Source organism: Corvus brachyrhynchos, unplaced genomic scaffold (genome assembly GCF_000691975.1).
Source record: "Corvus brachyrhynchos isolate BGI_N302 unplaced genomic scaffold, ASM69197v1 scaffold70, whole genome shotgun sequence".
Taxonomy (NCBI): Eukaryota; Metazoa; Chordata; class Aves; order Passeriformes; family Corvidae; genus Corvus; species Corvus brachyrhynchos.
This window is the reverse complement of record NW_008236217.1, coordinates 2,888-22,146: the sequence shown is the minus strand read 5'-3', so window position 1 is coordinate 22,146 and position 19,259 is coordinate 2,888. Positions and strand designations below refer to the sequence as shown.

General features: G+C 35.8%; 1 protein-coding gene across 1 annotated transcript in view; it reads left to right on the top strand.

The window, feature by feature from the left end:
- RYR2 (ryanodine receptor 2) overlaps positions 1–18,318 on the top strand; it is a 274,869-nt gene extending 256,551 nt beyond the window's left edge. Inside the window, exons 41-52 of the mRNA XM_017745069.1 lie at positions 836–1,109; positions 3,696–3,810; positions 4,399–4,530; positions 5,646–5,750; positions 7,156–7,291; positions 9,126–9,312; positions 9,799–9,904; positions 10,677–10,797; positions 12,133–12,223; positions 14,110–14,330; positions 15,658–15,748; positions 18,252–18,318. Coding sequence (XP_017600558.1) covers positions 836–1,109; positions 3,696–3,810; positions 4,399–4,530; positions 5,646–5,750; positions 7,156–7,291; positions 9,126–9,312; positions 9,799–9,904; positions 10,677–10,797; positions 12,133–12,218 — 1,262 coding nt within the window. The 3' untranslated portion in view covers positions 12,219–12,223; positions 14,110–14,330; positions 15,658–15,748; positions 18,252–18,318. The remainder of the gene's footprint in view (positions 1–835; positions 1,110–3,695; positions 3,811–4,398; positions 4,531–5,645; positions 5,751–7,155; positions 7,292–9,125; positions 9,313–9,798; positions 9,905–10,676; positions 10,798–12,132; positions 12,224–14,109; positions 14,331–15,657; positions 15,749–18,251) is intronic.
- Positions 18,319–19,259: the final 941 nt, after the last annotated feature.

Sequence of the window (19,259 nt, the reverse complement as noted above, 5' to 3'; positions counted from 1 at the left end):
TGGACAGCAGCAATGAAACACATTACTTCTACTCTCTTTTCCCCTTTCCCTGTATTAGCACAAATTCTCTTCTTTGTTAAACATTCTCTCTTCTGTGAACTCCTATTTCTCCAGTATCTTCCTGTAAGTACTTCTCTTTTTGTTTATTAGTTTGAGTTAACCTGGAATTATCTGAACTGCGATTATATAGGTTGTTTATATTAACATATCTTTCCCAAACATACATATATCCCAACTAATAAAGATTATCAGTGACACCAGAAAATGCAGGTTTCTTGCTTCATTAGAGACTGAACTGGAAGTATGCAAATGATGATTTGCCATTTATTTGGTTGTAGTGTGTTTAGTTCTTTTGAAGGGCCTTTTTCTTTGGCAAAGGAATAAGTTAAATTATTTTGTTGTATATGTTATAAAACTTTGAGTGGATACAGAGCTTAGACATGTAAATAAATAATATATCATTTACATATACTACCAGTATAATTTTTCAGCCTTACTTCATAATAGGCTAAAAAAGCCCTCAGACCTATATTAATAGAAAAATGTTGAAAGCATACAGAAATAAATCTGGTGAGTTTATGAACATCTAGTATGTCTTCACAATTTTTTGTGTTTTCTTTAATTTTAAATATAGGCTTTTGGTTTTGAGATATTCCTGCTTCTCTTGTGTGGTTTTTATTTTTCTTTGATAGTCTGCTAAAGAAATACTGAGAAAAAGGTGCTTCTTAGGAATTGAATTCATTCCAATTCATGTTGCATAGTGAGTTCTGAGGGATTAGCAGTAGGGAGATGAGCAATTCATGGTAATTTTGTGATTTATTTATTTTCTTCACAGCTACTCTCCAGCAGTTGATTTCAGACACGATGGTGCGCTGGGCCCAGGAGTCAGTGATAGAAGACCCGGAGTTAGTGAGGGCCATGTTTGTACTGCTACATCGCCAGTATGATGGTATTGGTGGCCTGGTTCGAGCCCTACCAAAGACCTACACCATAAATAGCGTGTCTGTGGAAGACACCATCAATCTTCTGGCATCCCTTGGCCAAATCCGTTCCTTGCTTAGTGTCAGAATGGGGAAGGAAGAGGAGAAGCTTATGATTCGTGGATTAGGGTAAATAATGGGAGTGTAACTTCTCTTTATTTACAGACTTTTTTTTGTGATTTGCTGTATGGTTATGGCCAAGGTTGTATACGAAGTTTCAATCTGAATATGGATGTAAATGCAGACACTGCTATCAGTTGTATAGTATCCTCAGTTGTAAGAGAAAGCCTTTGCAGCATTATGTGTATCACTTGGGGGGAGAAGCAGTTGGCTTCTGTAAGATTCTGAGAAAAGTTGAAAACATGTATGTAATATTTTATGATATCAGAATCTATCTTGTTACTGTATTTTAAGTAGTATGGCTGTAAAGAATCCTGTCAAGAATACTATCCATTTTTTATGAATGCACTGACTATTGGCTCTTGACACATGCAATTTCCGTTAGCAGTCAGCTAATGGAGTTGTGCCTACCCAAGTCTGTACATATGCCATCTTTTTTATTGCACTAAATATAGATGGTATGTTTGAGCTATGAAGTAGTTCACGCAGTGTTATTCATCCTAATTATATGATTAATAGTACTGAAGTATAGGCTAATAAAAAGCCCAGATGGAGAAAACAGTAAAGCAAACATGATAGCCTCTAGCAGGAAAGAGGCTGGTTGGTTTTTTTCTCTGACGTTTTTCAAAGAGATGTCTTTTGATATTAAGCATCAGCTGTGATCTATTGGAAATTTCCAGTCAGCAAGAGCAATGAGAACCAAAGACAGCATTATATAAAGAATGCCAGGAATGAAAGCAGAAGCAAAGCTTTTGTTGTGTGAAATACTTACACCTACTTCTTAGGTTGCCAGCAGATCTCATCAATGTTTCATGGTTGTTGCAATCTTTGGTGTACTCATGCTAAGGCTTTGGCAAAAGGGAGGGTCTGGCATCTGTCAAGAGACACAAAGTACTGGCATTTCCAAATCTACCTTTTTATACAAATGGAAAATGTTTCATTTCACTTCAGTTTATGAAGTCTAAAATGAGTGAGTGATTACTAGACTTGGTTTTCATGTCATGTTCTGTGTTTAGTTCTTACACATTTTTTTTCCTCAGCATTTTCTACTGTGAATTAAGAACCAAGATTTTCTGAATCTATTTAATGTTAGCAGTGTTTTTGCTGCTATGTAAAGCCTGGTGTAAGTTAAGCCAGTGTTCTCACTACCTCTTCCTGTCACCTTTATGGTAGTCTCTATATAAGTCTCTATAAGTCTCTATAAGTTTAGCTTGTAGGTTATACAGCTGTGCTATTTGTACCTTCTGTAGGCTAACCCGAGCTCAAACACCTATTCAGAAAAGCCAGTTTTTTTGCTGTGAGTGGTATTCCTTTCTTTCAGCTGAGAAATGGAAGTGTTACTCATTGCTGCTTTAAAACTCAGTTTCCTCAGAAATGCTGTTAAGATTTTTTTTCCCTAAGGGAGACATTTTATAATACAGTTCACAGTTAAACAGAACACTGAAAGTAGATGTAATTTGCAAAGTAGGGCAATGTTGCTAGCCAGCCCTTCAGGTAACATTCTGACTTTCTGTACTGCTTTCTGTAAAAGAAAGCTGCTGCAGACAAATAAGAGTTTAGAATGTCTTGGAAGATTGATAGCATTGAGGTCTTTTTCCAAGCATGAAGCATTAGTGCCAAAAGATGAGACTGCCTTTGGAGGCAGGGCCTATCATCCCTGATATGAAGTTTAGGTTTTAGGAGCAAAGTTACTGGGAGTCAAAAACTCTGATACTGTCAAATACTCTTCTTCACATCTCTTCTTTTAAAAGGTTGAATTTTCCTTGCCTGAGTGTAGGAGTTTTAGGTCAGGAAAAAAAAAGACTGTTTAAAATGTACACTGAAATTTGCACAGTTGCCAACAGTATTTTCTGTAGTGACCTGCTAATCCTTTTCTCCCATGACCTAATTGCCTTCACAGTTATTTATGGGTTGTATTTGATTTCAAGACTAATTATAGTTTTTAGAAATTTAATTACTTTTTAAACCAGACATTTTTATTCGGTATACGATGTCAAAGAAAATATTGACATTATGATCTTAAGGACTGATTTTAAATATGAAAATCTGTTCTGATGAAATATGTAGAAGAGAAGAGTTCTGTTGAACAGTAACTCATGAATAATATTTGTGGAGCTTCTAGTTTTGATGCTTAGAAAATAGCTGGATATCTCTTTCCCCTAGGATTTTTTTATTGGTTTTGATGGCAGATAGCAAATGTCTCAAGGTTTTAATAATCTAAAAAGGAACTTGTGTCAAAAAATATTGCATAATTGAATTTAAAATTTAAAATAATATAGCAGTTTTGATGATGCTCTTGTCAGAACATAATGTTAGATCTGAATGGAATTTCTAATGAAAATAGAAGAGTCTCCTAATCCAGTGTAATCAAGGGGTAATTAGTGCAGTAACTATAATATGGAAAAAGAAAGGCCATGTTCCTCCACAATGTGCATAGAAAAATAGACAGGAGAGATTGAAACTCAATGGAAAAAGTCCCTGAGGTAGTTTTTTACTTCAGGAGGTGGTGAAGAATTGCACAGTAAATTAGCTTTGCAAATTACATAATAGGTAAACTACTGGTCCATAACATTTTTTTATTTCCTTTTCCTGTAGAGACATCATGAATAATAAAGTATTTTACCAACATCCAAATCTCATGAGAGCTTTAGGTATGCATGAGACTGTCATGGAAGTGATGGTAAATGTGCTTGGTGGAGGAGAATCCAAGGTAAAGCAATTCACTGTTAGAAGGAAGAAAGTTTAGAATAGAACTGTTCAAAGCTTTTTCCTATAAGGCACTGAGCTGTCACTGGAGATACTGGGATCACAATCTCTTACTAATTGCCATTAACATAATAGTTGATTAAGTTTTTTAGAAGAATCTGTCCTTCCATTCCAGAGGAGGGTATTATTAACATTGTAATTTCAGATGCTTTAAAGAAAAAACTGTAGCACTTTCTATACTTATTATGTTTTAAAGGGGAGATCTTTTTATTAACTAATTAAAAAAACAGTTCAGTATTAGTCTGTGAAACTGAGTACTCACTTTCTTTCATGTTTGAATCTAGAATCTGTGGGTGATCTCAGCTTCAGTTTTTAAAGCTTACGCCTTGATCTTTGAGGCTTAAGGTGTTACTAGCTACCTGAGCAAGTCCTGATGATTCCAGTGAGAAACCTAAGCAGTTAACTTTCCTGAGGGGCAAGGAGTACAACACCTACATATTAGTATGTTAAAAGGCTTTACGTAAATGATCCTGTGCATGTTATATGTCTGTCTTAGAGTTTGAACTTGACTCTGTTTTTATTTGCTTCTTAGGAAATCGCATTCCCAAAGATGGTGGCAAACTGCTGTCGTTTTCTATGTTATTTTTGCCGCATCAGCAGGCAGAATCAAAAAGCTATGTTTGATCATCTTAGCTATTTATTGGAAAACAGCAGTGTTGGCCTTTATATGAAACCACCAGTATTTTTCTGCATCCCTCTGTTTACTCACTCTGTATTCAAGTTTCTACTTTTTCCGGTGCAAAATATCTTCATTAACTGTATTTCTGACTCCAAACAACTCCCCTGACAGTAGCATTAAGTTGAGCTAATTTAGTACACTTTGTAGTATATGCCTGAACATTCAGAGAGACTTAGTGGTTAGTGGCTCATTTTGAGGAACAGAATATATTCCTGTTTTGACAAAGAGAATCATTAATATGTTTTGGCAGCATTTCATTAAGGCTTACCTCTCACTGCTGAAGCATGCACCCCTACACTCTTTTATGTATACTGGTCAATATACACCTATGGCAGTGGGAGAACTACATAACTCATTTCCTTGATTAGATGCATGGTTAGATGCCCAGAAATGAACCTTGAAACTTTTTTAACATGTTTGCTTTCCTTTTCTTGGCTGAAATGTTGTAGAGGAAATACATTTATCCTCATTTTAGTACTTGAAATTGACAATATATAAGTATTTAGGAACCACCATGATATTTTTTTTAATGATCACAAATGTGTAAATGTAAAGGCATAGGACAGAAGCATAAACTCAAAATGTTTTTGAAGAGGAAGTGCCCAAATTAAATGTATTTGGAGTGTCATTATGAAAACCTTAGATTTTTCTAATGCTATATTTACCGCCATTTTTGAAAGAAATACACACCTTACAATCTTATGTTTTAAAGCTTAAAGATATTTTCTATTTCAATGGATTTTGGTGGCATGTCCGTGTATTAGACATAAAATCTTTACTGCACTTTCCTCAAAACAAAGTTGTGTCAATTAGGAAAATTAGAATGCAATCTTAAAACAAAGTATATGATGAGAACAGGCATGTATAAGACAAGTTGTTTCTAGCTTGAACATTTATATTGTATTTTCATTTCATATCAGTATCAAATTTCATTCAAGTGCATGATGATATTTTAAACTGAGAAGTATAAATTATGTATTTATAATCATGTGCTAACTAATGACAAAATGCTGCCTCTTATTAAGAAAAATGGTAACGCATTTCCTGAGAATTTGTTGAGTTTTATTAAATTGCTGTTAAATCTAAATGTTATTTTAACAGCCTCTCCCTCTATGCGAGGATCAACTCCTTTAGATGTTGCTGCAGCGTCTGTAATGGATAACAATGAACTTGCTCTGGCTTTAAGGGAGCCTGATCTGGAGAAGGTTGGTAGCTTCTTCATCAAATTTTTTTTCTTCCCCTGTAGAGAGGAGAAGATACCTGTTTCTTGGAGTAAGCAAAATCCAAGACTATATGGCAGTTTCTGGTACTTTTCAGGGGAAGACTGAGAATCTGGTTGTTTGTTCTTTCTGCTGGTCTGAAAAATTGAACTGAGGTTGTGGTGATTACACATACAGTTGTAGCCAAAAGGAATAGCTTCAAGGGCAGCTCTTAATTTTGCAGTAGTGGAGTCCATACCCAACAGAACTTTGTTGCTAAAATCTTTCTTTGTTGTTCTTTTGAATGGTGACATGCAATGGTGACATAATACAGTAGGGGTTACTAGGAGCTTTGTGCCAACTTGTTACAACATATGACAAATCTTCATAGAGATATCTGCCTATATCTGTTATATTTTCCCCTTAACGTTTAAACCTGTTTCAGAAAAGTTTGACAAAATTTGGATTAATTACACTAAAGAATAAAATACAATAAAGAATAAAAAAGAGAACCTGTAACAATTGTGTAGTATATGTAAATTGTTGCTGCAAGAAGGAATAGAATAATAGTTACTCTGTCAGTAGTGGATAAAAAAAGCAGGTTAAGAAATGGAAAGACAGATTCAAGGTAGTCATTAAAAACTCTTTCTTAAGAAAAGCAAGACAGAGGAATTGCAGTATCCAATTTGTTTTTGAAGACCTCAGATTCTGGAGATGATTTAATCTTCATAGAAAAACATCTGTCAGGAGTAATATAAATGCAGATGTTCCTTTATTGGAATAGGAAGATGGACCATGTGTGTTTAAAAGGATATTTTCAGTCTTACCGTTCTTATAAGTGCTCGGCAAGAAGAAGCCATCCAGACTGGCTCAAGGCTATGCTTACAGTTCTTACAGGTCAGAAAGGAAAGGGCCAACTAAAAATTACTACTGAGCCTATAGTTCTGAATTACAGGGAGCATTACTGCTGTGTGTTTGAAAAAGAAAGGGGAAAAAAAAAGCAAGTGAAAATGAATGGTCAAAATAAAAGAGTAGACCTTTTATTCTTTATAAAAGAAAAGATATGTTTTTGATTATGGATGGTGTGTAGTTGGGGAATATTGCAAAATTGAATAATTTGTAACGCTCAAAGTTGCAAGAGAAATGAGAGAACAGATTGCAAAGCATAATTCTAGAGAGATAAATGATGGAATTGAGAAAAGTAGGTCTTGCAGTTCATGGCAGGAATAGGAGAAGACTGGAAAAGTGAACTAAGAAAGAGAGTGCGCTTCTGATTTGCCCAAAGCATGATATGGTTTTGTCAGGGATAAGAGATTGTGGACACCATATCCTGACAACGTAAAGGATGCTTCCCTTTGAAGATGCACTTTTCTTTTTCACAATTATCTTTTTTATCTTACCTTGCTTTTAGGTGGTTCGCTACTTGGCTGGATGTGGATTGCAGAGTTGTCCTCTGTTGATTTGTAAGGGCTACCCGGACATCGGATGGAATCCAGTTGAAGGAGAACGATATTTGGATTTTCTTCGTTTTGCTGTTTTTTGCAATGGTAGAGTAGAAGCCTAAACATTCTATAAATTCCTCTAATATCCAAATAAGTTTGTAATTTTAAATAGTAATACAAGCCAACTTGATAAGTTACTGTAAATTAAAAGAACTTGCAGAAAGAGTAGAATTGTTTAAGACACATTAACTTATATGACTTGTGAAATGGGCATCTAGGGTCCTGTGAACCTGTGCCCCATTTTTTGGTGTCCTCTTCAGTTCAGCACGAAGTGTGTTGGCTGCAGACAGGAGGCTCCGCCAGCTCCGCATGGAGAGGAGAGGGACCCGCCTGTCCCCAGAAGCCGCGCTGGATGGGTCCAGCTGTGAGCAGTCCATGGCTGGTTTTAGCTGCCTGCAGCTCTGGGACAGTTCCCCCAGCGACCCAGGGTCCGTGCCGCGGCGCTGGGAAAGGGGGAAAGGGGCAGTGGCCCCGGCCCGGCGGGGCCGGGAGGCTCGGAGCCCCCCATCTTCCAGCAGGCGAGCTCCGACCAAAAGGGGAAATCCCGCCTTCCTGTGCGGTTTAAATATGTAAATTGTGAGAAGCGTAATTGGTCTTAAAGACTGTCCATCAACTCAGGGTCAACCCAACACAAAAGGGGAAAAAAAAAGCAAGTGAAAATGAATGGTCAAAATAAAAGAGTAGACCTTTTATTCTTTATAAAAGAAAAGATATGTTTTTGATTATGGATGGTGTGTAGTTGGGGAATATTGCAAAATTGAATAATTTGTAACGCTCAAAGTTGCAAGAGAAATGAGAGAACAGATTGCAAAGCATAATTCTAGAGAGATAAATGATGGAATTGAGAAAAGTAGGTCTTGCAGTTCATGGCAGGAATAGGAGAAGACTGGAAAAGTGAACTAAGAAAGAGAGTGCGCTTCTGATTTGCCCAAAGCATGATATGGTTTTGTCAGGGATAAGAGATTGTGGACACCATATCCTGACAACGTAAAGGATGCTTCCCTTTGAAGATGCACTTTTCTTTTTCACAATTATCTTTTTTATCTTACCTTGCTTTTAGGTGGTTCGCTACTTGGCTGGATGTGGATTGCAGAGTTGTCCTCTGTTGATTTGTAAGGGCTACCCGGACATCGGATGGAATCCAGTTGAAGGAGAACGATATTTGGATTTTCTTCGTTTTGCTGTTTTTTGCAATGGTAGAGTAGAAGCCTAAACATTCTATAAATTCCTCTAATATCCAAATAAGTTTGTAATTTTAAATAGTAATACAAGCCAACTTGATAAGTTACTGTAAATTAAAAGAACTTGCAGAAAGAGTAGAATTGTTTAAGACACATTAACTTATATGACTTGTGAAATGGGCATCTAGGGTCCTGTGAACCTGTGCCCCATTTTTTGGATCCAGCTTTAGGTTTTGAAATGCCCACAATCTCCTTTGGAAGTAGAGCAGAGAGTCCTAAATCATTTTGTGATAAATTCAGGCTAGATACAGAGCCAAACCCCTATCGGTTTATGAAGATTTAGATAGTCCAGTTTTAGTGTTCGGCAATTATACTGGTCCCCTCATTAACCCTTGCACTTGACTGAATCTTTTCCAAAATTCAGTAGTTTCAGTGATGCTTTAAACATCCTTTACTACATAGTTAAGTCCTTGGCTTTATTTAATTTTGAATTAAAACACGTTTTATTTTATACACGTTTTTTATTTTAGTGCAATAATAGAGGTGCATGTGTGTTTCTGTAACTTTGTTGTGATATTTAAAGAGTTTTGTAGTTAAAAGTTTCTATGCATTCTGTTCTTTTGTGTCCCTTTTTCTGATTATATTTCAGAACTCTTTTCGATATAATCTTATATCTTGATATTTGTTCTGTGTGGTAGGAGAGAGTGTGGAGGAGAATGCTAATGTTGTAGTCAGACTGCTTATTCGCCGACCTGAGTGTTTTGGTCCAGCTCTAAGAGGAGAAGGAGGCAATGGGTTGCTTGCTGCCATGGAGGAGGCAATACAAATATCAGAAGATCCAACGAGAGATGGACCTTCCCCAAGTAATGGATCTAGTAAAACCCTGTAGGTGCAGTAGAATTGCTTACATTGCCATAATAGTTGTTTGTTTGTTTTGTAATCTTAGATGTGAAATGACCTTTTTGTTTTAACACAGGAATTACCAGTTGATTCTTCCTTGGATTCTGTGTAGGGCAGAGATTTATCTTTTGCTAAACAGTGCTTCCTCTGCACTGTTAATTTAAGTAACTCTCTCTAAATGTTAAGACATCTCTAGAATTCTGTTTGTTCTTTTTCATTCCATTAAGAGTCAGTCCACTGATGCAAAAATTCACAGCTAAGTGGTACTAATGGTTACAATGGAGATGTTGCTACTATCTTTTAGGGAACAAAATACATTCTGTCTTAGTCTGCTGTAAGTTCATTTGTTAACAGAAGCCACTCTCTGTAAGCTATTACACATATGAGCAGAATTTCTTTATTTATTAGTATTTTTAAAAATTTTCTTTTTTTTTTAATCTTTTATTTGTTGTAACATTTAACTAATTACAGTGAAATAGAAGAACAAGAAGATGACACTATTCACATGGGAAATGCAATCATGACCTTTTATGCTGCCTTGATTGATCTCTTAGGACGTTGTGCCCCTGAAATGCATGTAAGTTTTATGTCTTCATGCACTGGAAAGCAAAGGCATAGTTGTTTTACTGCTCACTGGTTTGCTGTTCATTTTTTTCTCAGTATGGTGTTATCAGGTATTAAAGCAGTGGTATGGCTACATAGTATCTTAGTGGACAGGATGTGTTCTACTGATTGGCAAGGGAAAAAAATATATTCAGAAGCTGGTTTTTTAAAGGAATTATTCCCTTGCTTTTTGATGTTTTTTTTTTTTTTTTTTGGTTTGACTGTCCATTGTGACAACCAAATTCCTCAAATGTCTCTATTTGTTGTGATGATGTACAGTGATTTATTTTTTATAAACTACAGTTTTACTCTTCATATACTTACTTTAAACAGACTTTTAATGTTATATATAATTTTTTTTATATTATATATATAAAAAAATATATATATATTACAGTACATTCTTTTAAAATGTAGGGGTAAGCATTATACTTGGACGTATACACCAATATCTCAGAATCTTTATTCATACCAACAAACCTTCTCAAAGGTAAATTGTCACTATTTCAGGCATTAGATACAAAGAATTAGAAACACTATAAAAACTTTTCCATGAGCTTAGTCTTGTTTAATAAGCAAACATGTAGATTTTTAGACTTTGTGCATCTGCATCCAAACTACAGCAAATTGATGCAGACTGCATGAAATTTACATTGTTAATTATCATGCAATTTTGGGAGTAGTTATTCTTTCGTATAGAAGATAAAAAGATGATCTTGCTAAATTTTTATTTCTCTTTTTATTAGCTAATCCATGCTGGTAAAGGGGAAGCCATTAGAATCAGATCAATTCTACGGTCTTTGATTCCACTCGAAGATTTGGTGGGAGTAATCAGTATTGCTTTCCACATGCCAACCATAGCGAAGGGTAAGATTGTTCTACATTTTTTCTCCCATCCTAGTCTTATGATTTGCAATTTATTGACATATTGACACCCATGCTTTTTTCAGCATTTAAAAATATTACAGAAATTCAACTATTTATTATACGAATTAAAAGACAGATCGTGTGTATCTCATACATGTTTCAAAAATCTTTATGCATGCTGTAGTCAACAATTCTGTGTACCCTTAAATTACTGATGTAAATCCTGTTAAATTGAATTATGAAAATCTATTATAACTTTAAAAAGAAATTTTAAAATGCATGCTTTCTGGTTTTAGAACTATTTTAAAATATTGCAGCCTCATTTCTCAATAAAATAATCCTTAGCTTTTGCTGTTCTAACCCTGTCAATTGTTTCTAGCAGACCTTACTAAGACACCAGAGTTGTTCTCCAGCAACTATGCTGAAGAGATAGATGTGACATACATAGGCGAATGCATTTCTTTGTGTTTTCTGCCTATATAAAATTGATTGCAATATGGGAGCTCTGTGAGCACCTATATAAAAGGGAAAGGGATTACATCTGCTTTTAGTGTGTCTGGAGGGAAAACATTATATATACTACCTGGATTGTTTAGAGACTCACAGCACAAGATTTTCCAATAGGTTGCAGTTGAAGAGATAAGATCAACCATTACTTATTTATGATCCAAATATGGATAGACCTATAGGTGAGATCTCAGTAGCAGACTACAGCTCATACATGCAGAAGTGTTTATTTACTTTCCGAAATGAAAGTATCAAGATTTTAAAATATTTCAATGAATTCCTTTCAGATATTTTGAAAGTTTTGACATATATATGACTTGTTAGCACATTCTTAATTCTTTGTCATACATTAAAGATATGCTCACCAATGCTGCATTTCCAGGATCTCTGATGTAGAGTTCTTGTAATTTTTACTTTCCATCTGCTTCTGCTGAGAAGTAGGTAGTTATGTAGGTTAATTACTATGCTTTAGGTACTTAGCATATTAGAATATCAACTGTTAAGAATCCCTTAGTATACAAAGTGTGAACAGAAAAGTATGCAGGGACTTTGAGGTCACTATGGGTAGAATTTATCTTATGCTTTTTTTTTCATTTAATTACAAATACGTTGCCTTTGCGTAACAAAACTGTGGGGAAGATGCCTAGGTATTAACAGAGACTCAAAAGCTCTGATAAGTAGCAGCATGACTGCCTAGTCTGCTGGTGGAGGAGGATCCCTGTCACTGAAGTCTTATTTCTTCCTTTTAGATGGTACTGTGGTGGAACCTGACATGTCTGCGGGGTTTTGCCCAGATCACAAGGCAGCCATGGTTTTGTTCCTTGACAGGGTCTATGGAATTGAGGACCAGGATTTTCTTCTTCACCTTCTTGAAGTTGGCTTTCTGCCAGACCTTCGTGCTGCTGCCTCATTAGATACGGTAAGGGTTTCAGTCTGGTTTTTTTTGGTTTTGTTATCTTATTGAGCACTACAACATTTTTCATCCCTTGAAAAAGCACTTTTTATGTCTTCACGTCTTCTGCCTTTCTCAAATGCTGTCTGAACTGTGTGTTGCTTCTGAGCTTTGATAATACTTGAAGATGCATCGTCCAGTGTAATGCTCACTTTTTAAGAACTTGCACTGATACCCATATCCATAAAAGATGCAGTGCCTTTCCCCAGGAGACTTTCTGAGCTTATGCTATGGAATAAAAGTCAGATGACCTGCCAATGAAGCATGTGACTGGGAGCTACGTTCCTGAAATAGACAGAAAGTGTTCATCTCTGTGCATTTGTTAGGGACACCTTCACTGTTATTTAGAAAATGACTACATTTCTATTTTAGCTCTACCTCAATGTTGCTGCCTTCTTTTTTTCTTTCCCTGTGAGTCTTATTTCCATCTAATTTCTTTTAGCTGTCTTGATCCAGAAAGCTTAGATTTAGAGAGCTATTATGAGGGCTAAGGCATTGAATTTGGTTTTCCTATTTGACCTCTTATGTCAACATTTATTTCTGGAAATAATGGTGTTGTTATTTAGGATCATAGAAAAAATAATACAGTTGTTAAGGTCAGAAAAGACTTCTAAGATTATGAAATCCATCTGTCAACCTAGCACCACCACCTTGTTCAGCAGTAAACCAGATCCTCAAGTGTCATATCCACTTTTTTGAATATATTTATTTTTTTGAACACTTCCAAAATTATGACTCCACTACTTACCTGAGCAGCGTGTTCCAATGCATGAAAACCCTTTCCAAGAAAGGAAATTCTTCCGAGGAAGAATTTTTTCCTCATATCTAATCTAAACCTCCCCTTGTGCAATTTGAGGCCATTTCCTCCTGTTCTGTTTCGTTACTTGGGAGAAGAGACTGACACACCACTACAATTTCCTTTCAGGCAGTTGTAAAGAGTGATAAGGTCTCCTCTGAGCCTCCTTTTCTCCAGGCTAAGCAGTCTCAGCTCCCTCAGCTATTCCTGAAGAATTTTTTCCTCATATCTAATCTAAACCTCCCCTTGTGCAATTTGAGGCCATTTCCTCCTGTTCTGTTTCGTTACTTGGGAGAAGAGACTGACACACCACTACAATTTCCTTTCAGGCAGTTGTAAAGAGTGATAAGGTCTCCTCTGAGCCTCCTTTTCTCCAGGCTAAACAGTCTCAGCTCCCTCAGCTATTCCGCATAGGACTTGTACTCCAAACCCTTCACCAGCTCTGTTGCCCTTCTCTGAACACACTCCAGCACCTTGATATCCTTCTTGTAGTGAGGGACCCAAAACTGGAGATTGGAGGTGCAGCCTCACCAGTGCTGAGTACAGGGGAATGGTCACTGTCCTGCTGGCCACTCTGTTGCTGATACAAGGCAGGATGCCATCAATCTTCTTGGCCGCCTGGACACAAGTTCATGTGCAGCTGTTGACCAATACCCCAAGGTCCTTTTCTGCCAGATATTTAAGAAAGAGCAGGTGCGGATTTTTAACTCACATCAACTTGGCCTTGTTCATAGCAAAAAGATACTGGCTTTTATTACCTGATTTTGGAGTGTTCTGTTTAGCAACTATGACATTCTTCAATATAATCTTGAAAAGTGTTTTGTTTTGTAATGACTGCATTTACTGGTTTTGTTCACTAAAAACAAAACAAAAGCCATCTATAGACTTTAAAAGCAGGAGAACAAGCTAGGCATCTAGCTCCAGTAGGTATCCTATCCTCATTTCCATGTTTCTGGAAATTTCCCCCTTTATAATTGCAAAACAAAATCAACAATTACTTTTAATTTGTAACAACACTGATGAAACAAGTGTAATTTCTGTCCTATTTAATTTATAGGCTGCTTTAAGTGCTACGGATATGGCTTTGGCTCTGAATCGATACCTTTGCACAGCAGTCTTGCCTCTCTTGACCAGATGTGCCCCTCTGTTTGCTGGCACGGAGCACCATGCTTCCCTCATCGATTCCTTATTACACACTGTGTACAGACTCTCAAAGGGATGCTCTCTTACCAAAGCTCAGCGAGATTCTATTGAAGAGTGTTTGCTGTCTATCTGTGGGTAAGAAAATACTCCTGCCTGTACAGGAGTGCTAAGTGATAAAGTAATCAGTTATATTTATAATACAGGAATGCAGAACTATGCCACCAGTAACATAATTAAATATTTTTTTTCCTCATCAGATGCTTATGATAGTTTTTAAGATACTGTATTCAATTGCAGCTTTCTTAATCACCAGTTATTCCTCAGTTCTCGTTCATTCAGTTATTCTGCTATCACTAAATCTTTTAAACTAAAACCTTGATGATTAACTAAGAGTATGCAACTCTGGAGTTGTAGAGTTATACAGACACTGAATTGCCATTTAAATACTTTTAGCTGGACAGATTTGTGGTTGATATTCAGTAATTTATACAATTCTATGTAGAGGTTTATTTATGGTGTGTTCCATTTGAAATCCTAATCAATGACTAGTATTGTTATGTCTCTTTACTGAACAGCTATGGGACAGATTTTGTCTGTGTGTCTGCAGGGTCAAAACCAGTTGGTTATTATCCAGTTTTTTATAAATCTACAGGCTCAATTATGATAAGCTGACTACACAAATAGGAATTCAAGTTCTAATTAAAGCTAACATTTACGCTTTCAGTTCACCAGAGCATTTGGTTTGGTTTTTTTTTTTTTAATATTTCAACATGACTTTTTTTTTCTTTGTACAATGTGGAAATGTGCACAGAAATGACAGACAATTATATTATAATACTATAAAAATATATGTAAAAAATATATCGTGTTTGATGATACTTGATATCAGAAAATTTTGATATTTGATATATTTGACATATTTGACCAGTTTATATATATATTACATTGCTAAGAACCAGATTGACCAGATTTTACTATTTATCTGGAAAGCTTTAATGTCCATGCCATTCTAACATTCATACTATAACAATTTCTTCTGTCCTTCCAGTTAGTGCCCGCTGCTGTGTCTTGTTTAGCACATCAAAAGAGATAGTGCTCTTATGTCTTCATTAGTTTCTAAGATATTTTAAGAGCCATTGAGATACATTACAAGAAATTAACATTATATCCTTTTTTCATGGGCATGGTGATCCCAGTACACATTATCAAAGTTCAGTTCTTTTTTTCCTGCTTTTCTCCGTCTGTAGATAAGATACTTTCTTGGCTTCTTTGAAGCATTTGGTTTGTATCTTGTTCAGAATATTTTCTTTGGTATACACTGTGACACAAGTAAAATCTTACTATTTAATGAATTTGAAGAATTTTAATGGCATAGAACTGATATGTTGCTTTAATATATTTATCAGTTATTTACATAAAAATGTGCTGGTACACCCTTTTGAAATGGTTTGTCTGCTTTTAGGCAGTTGAGGCCTTCCATGATGCAGCATTTGCTGAGGAGATTAGTATTTGATGTACCCCTGTTAAATGAACATGCAAAGATGCCTCTCAAGGTAAAAATAAATATTAGTATTCAACAGCATTCTTTATAACGGAATGCAACAGAAAATAGTTGTATTGAGAAGATTCTCTGTAACCTTTGTTATGTTATTTCCACTCTGCAGTACTCTAAGACCATAGATTTAAGGATAAATTGTTGCTTTGGGAGAAATTCAGTTTAATTTCCATCCATCCATATGGAATTATGAAGTCTGGGTCTAATGTTTGCTTCTCCTTTAATTATTTCCTGTTTGTTTCAGTTCTTTTCTGAAAACAGAACAGCAAAACCCTTAGGGGCAGGGGGCAGAATCCAGTGCACAAAACATAGCAGTTTACAGTCTGTATGTACCCTTACTTTTGTCCTCTGCATTGGTTTTCCTTGCTCTTGGAAAAAGGACTCTTTCTGTTGGTGCCCGGAAATCTGTTAAACTATTATGTTTAGTGGTAATGTTCCATTTTGTTTTCAGCTCCCAAAAGTTTAGCTGTATCTTTTTATTTGGATTCCTAATGCACAAGAAAAAGGAGGGGTTTTTCCTTTCTGGGATGACATGTTCCTTAAAGATTCCTCAGATATCATCATCAGTTTTAATAAACATTTGGTTCCACACGTTACCTACTGTTTTTCAGCAGTCCTTTTTAATGCTTTCCCACCACAGCTTTGAATGAGATATTTAATATTTTCTTATTTAATGTATTTTTGTGCTTTAAGAGCACATCAGGACCTCTGATGTAAGAAGAGGAATTTAAATTGTTGGTCTCAAAGCCAGGGCCTGCTGCTGAAGTCCTGCCGAGGATTTCAGAATTTGGTTATGCCCCCCCAGAAATCCTCAATCAAACTAAAGATTCCGGAGCAGCCCTTCTTCTGTGTCTATGTGTGAGAAGAATAGTCAATAATTTAGTATACTGCCCTGAAGGGGACCCTTATAATGCATTATGGCATTTTATGTGCTGCTAAAACCAAGTAGTAACTTGGCACTTCTGAAGTACCATAGTGCTTCAGGGTTTGTTTTTGGGGGCGGGAGGGGAAGAAACAAGCCCAGCTCCTTGACATCTGTTCATCTAAAAGAACAGGTTATATGATACTGAGGCTCATGACTGCAGTGACCGTCCATCGTTGCTGAACTGGACATTAAGGAAATAATAATTGGATCCTTTTGGCTAGTCAGGCTTTGCGAGAATACAGATGTAAAGAGAACCATGCTGTTAGCATGGGCAAAGGATTTTGTCCATTGACACCTAAAAGACTAATAGAATCTTCTGAGGAAATTGAACTCTATCTGGAGATAGACCTATAACTTTTAAAAGGTTTCACTGACAGTAAACTGATTTCCAGTGATTTAACATGGGACTCCTACCCATATCTGCTGTGCTTCTGATTTGAAAATATTGTAGTGTTGTGGAGCACAAGCCTTATGGCCTTGTGCTGGCAAGCCAGTTATAGTAATCTCAAGAGGCAGCTATAAGCCCATCAAGCATCTGAAAATGTAATTTCGAATAGGAAGAGAGGAGAAAATAATGAAGGCAAATCAGAATACAGTGCTATCTACTGTGAATACATTTTTTGGTTTCTACAGTTAAAAATTGCTTCAGGTTTTAAGCAGCATGTGCATTCAAATCTATGATGCTTTTCCTGTATTCTGTGTAGTTCAGACTTTTTAGAATAGGACTCCATTGTTTTTATTTGCTCTTAAATAATATTCAGTGCTTCATCAGGGATTTCTCTAAGACTAAACCTACCTTTACTCTCTTGACTAGGTTTAAAAACATATTCATATATATTATTATCCACATGTAGTCCAAAAGCAAACTTATCTGGCCATTGTGTAATTGAATATAGTTTGAAAAAATATTTTCAAATACATATTTGCCTCTTAAGAATCCAGATTTCTGAGACTCCTGTGGTTCTACATAAACAATGAAGCTTCTGTCTTTTTACATCTTATATGTATATAAGTTCTTTGCATTTTTTCTTTAATCATCCAACAATTTAAATAGTAAATATATATTAACAGGTTATTTAAATCTGAGGATATACAACTATACTACATGAATTGTTTTGGAATTTTTGGCCTGATAAAAGAACAGTTGAAAGTATAAAAGAACAGTGCAGTATCAAGATTATAATTTTGGCTATCAAAATCCTTGCTTCTACATATCAGACGTGGGTTGTTTTTTTTTTTTTATAATTCCTGTCTTTATTTATGCACATATATGCATTTATGTTATAAATGTCTGCGTTTTTCCATCTTCAAGTTTGTTCAGGATGGAAAAAAGGGAATCCTGTCAGCTCTCTACTGACTGTGACTTGCAATATTTTCCCAAAACTTTGCAAAATGGCATTGAAACAAAGATGAACAAACTGTTCATTCTGGGTGTATATGCACCAGTGATACAACACGGCTTATTGATAAAAGTATAGATGTTTTTCTGGTAGCATCTGTGTAATATTTGAGTGCCAGAATGGAAGGACCTCTGCAGTTATATTTCTATTTGCTTTCAAAATATGTTCTGTTTCAGTTGCTGACAAATCATTATGAAAGATGCTGGAAATATTATTGTTTGCCAAGTGGATGGGGTAACTTTGGTGCTGCATCAGAAGAAGAACTTCATTTATCCAGAAAGTTGTTCTGGGGTATTTTTGATGCTTTATCTCAAAAGGTAAGTACATTTAGTATCCATCTATTACTGTAAAATACTTAGTGTGTAATCTTTCTTCTTTAACCTGTAATTTTTACCCAGCTCTTATCAACACTGCATCATCCACTTCAAAGGAAAAAATATAGGCTTTAGTAAATTTAAATCTTCCTCTTACAGTTTGTAATTTAATACTATTTTATTGCCTCTTAAAAAAAAAAAAACACTAAAGCAATAATCTTGAGATGTATCTGTACAGATCTGTACACTTCTCTGTTTAGTAGTTGTAGTTTCAGCATCCTTGAATGAGTTCTATGTTAAACAGAAGTTTAATAATACATCTTGGTATGTGTTTATTGTTCATTCTGTGACTATTTTTAACAAACGTGCTCAAAATTTAATGAGTTTCATTTCAAATCTAAGTGTTATGGAATGCTGTGCATATTCCTGTGCTGTGCTGTCTTTCTGGCATCTGAAAAATGTTTAGCATTGCTACCAGTGAAGTCAACACTTTTCCCATTTACTTGAGAAAGATTAAGACTTGCTTCTAGCTTTCTCCTTTGGACATTCAGTTTTCTTTATTTTCAGAACAAAAATTCAGTTTCACACTAAGAAAGCCATTCTCTGGCTGCTTGGTTTCATCTATAGCTGCATCATTTTCACTAGTGATGTTGGAAGTTCCCGTTCACTGCTCACTTTCTATCCCTTATGTGTTCCACAGAAATATGAACAAGAACTGTTCAAATTGGCTTTGCCTTGTCTGAGCGCAGTTGCAGGGGCCTTACCTCCAGATTATATGGAATCAAATTATGTCAATATGATGGAAAAACAGTCCTCAATGGATTCAGATGGGAACTTTAATCCTCAACCTGTTGATACCTCAAAGTAAGG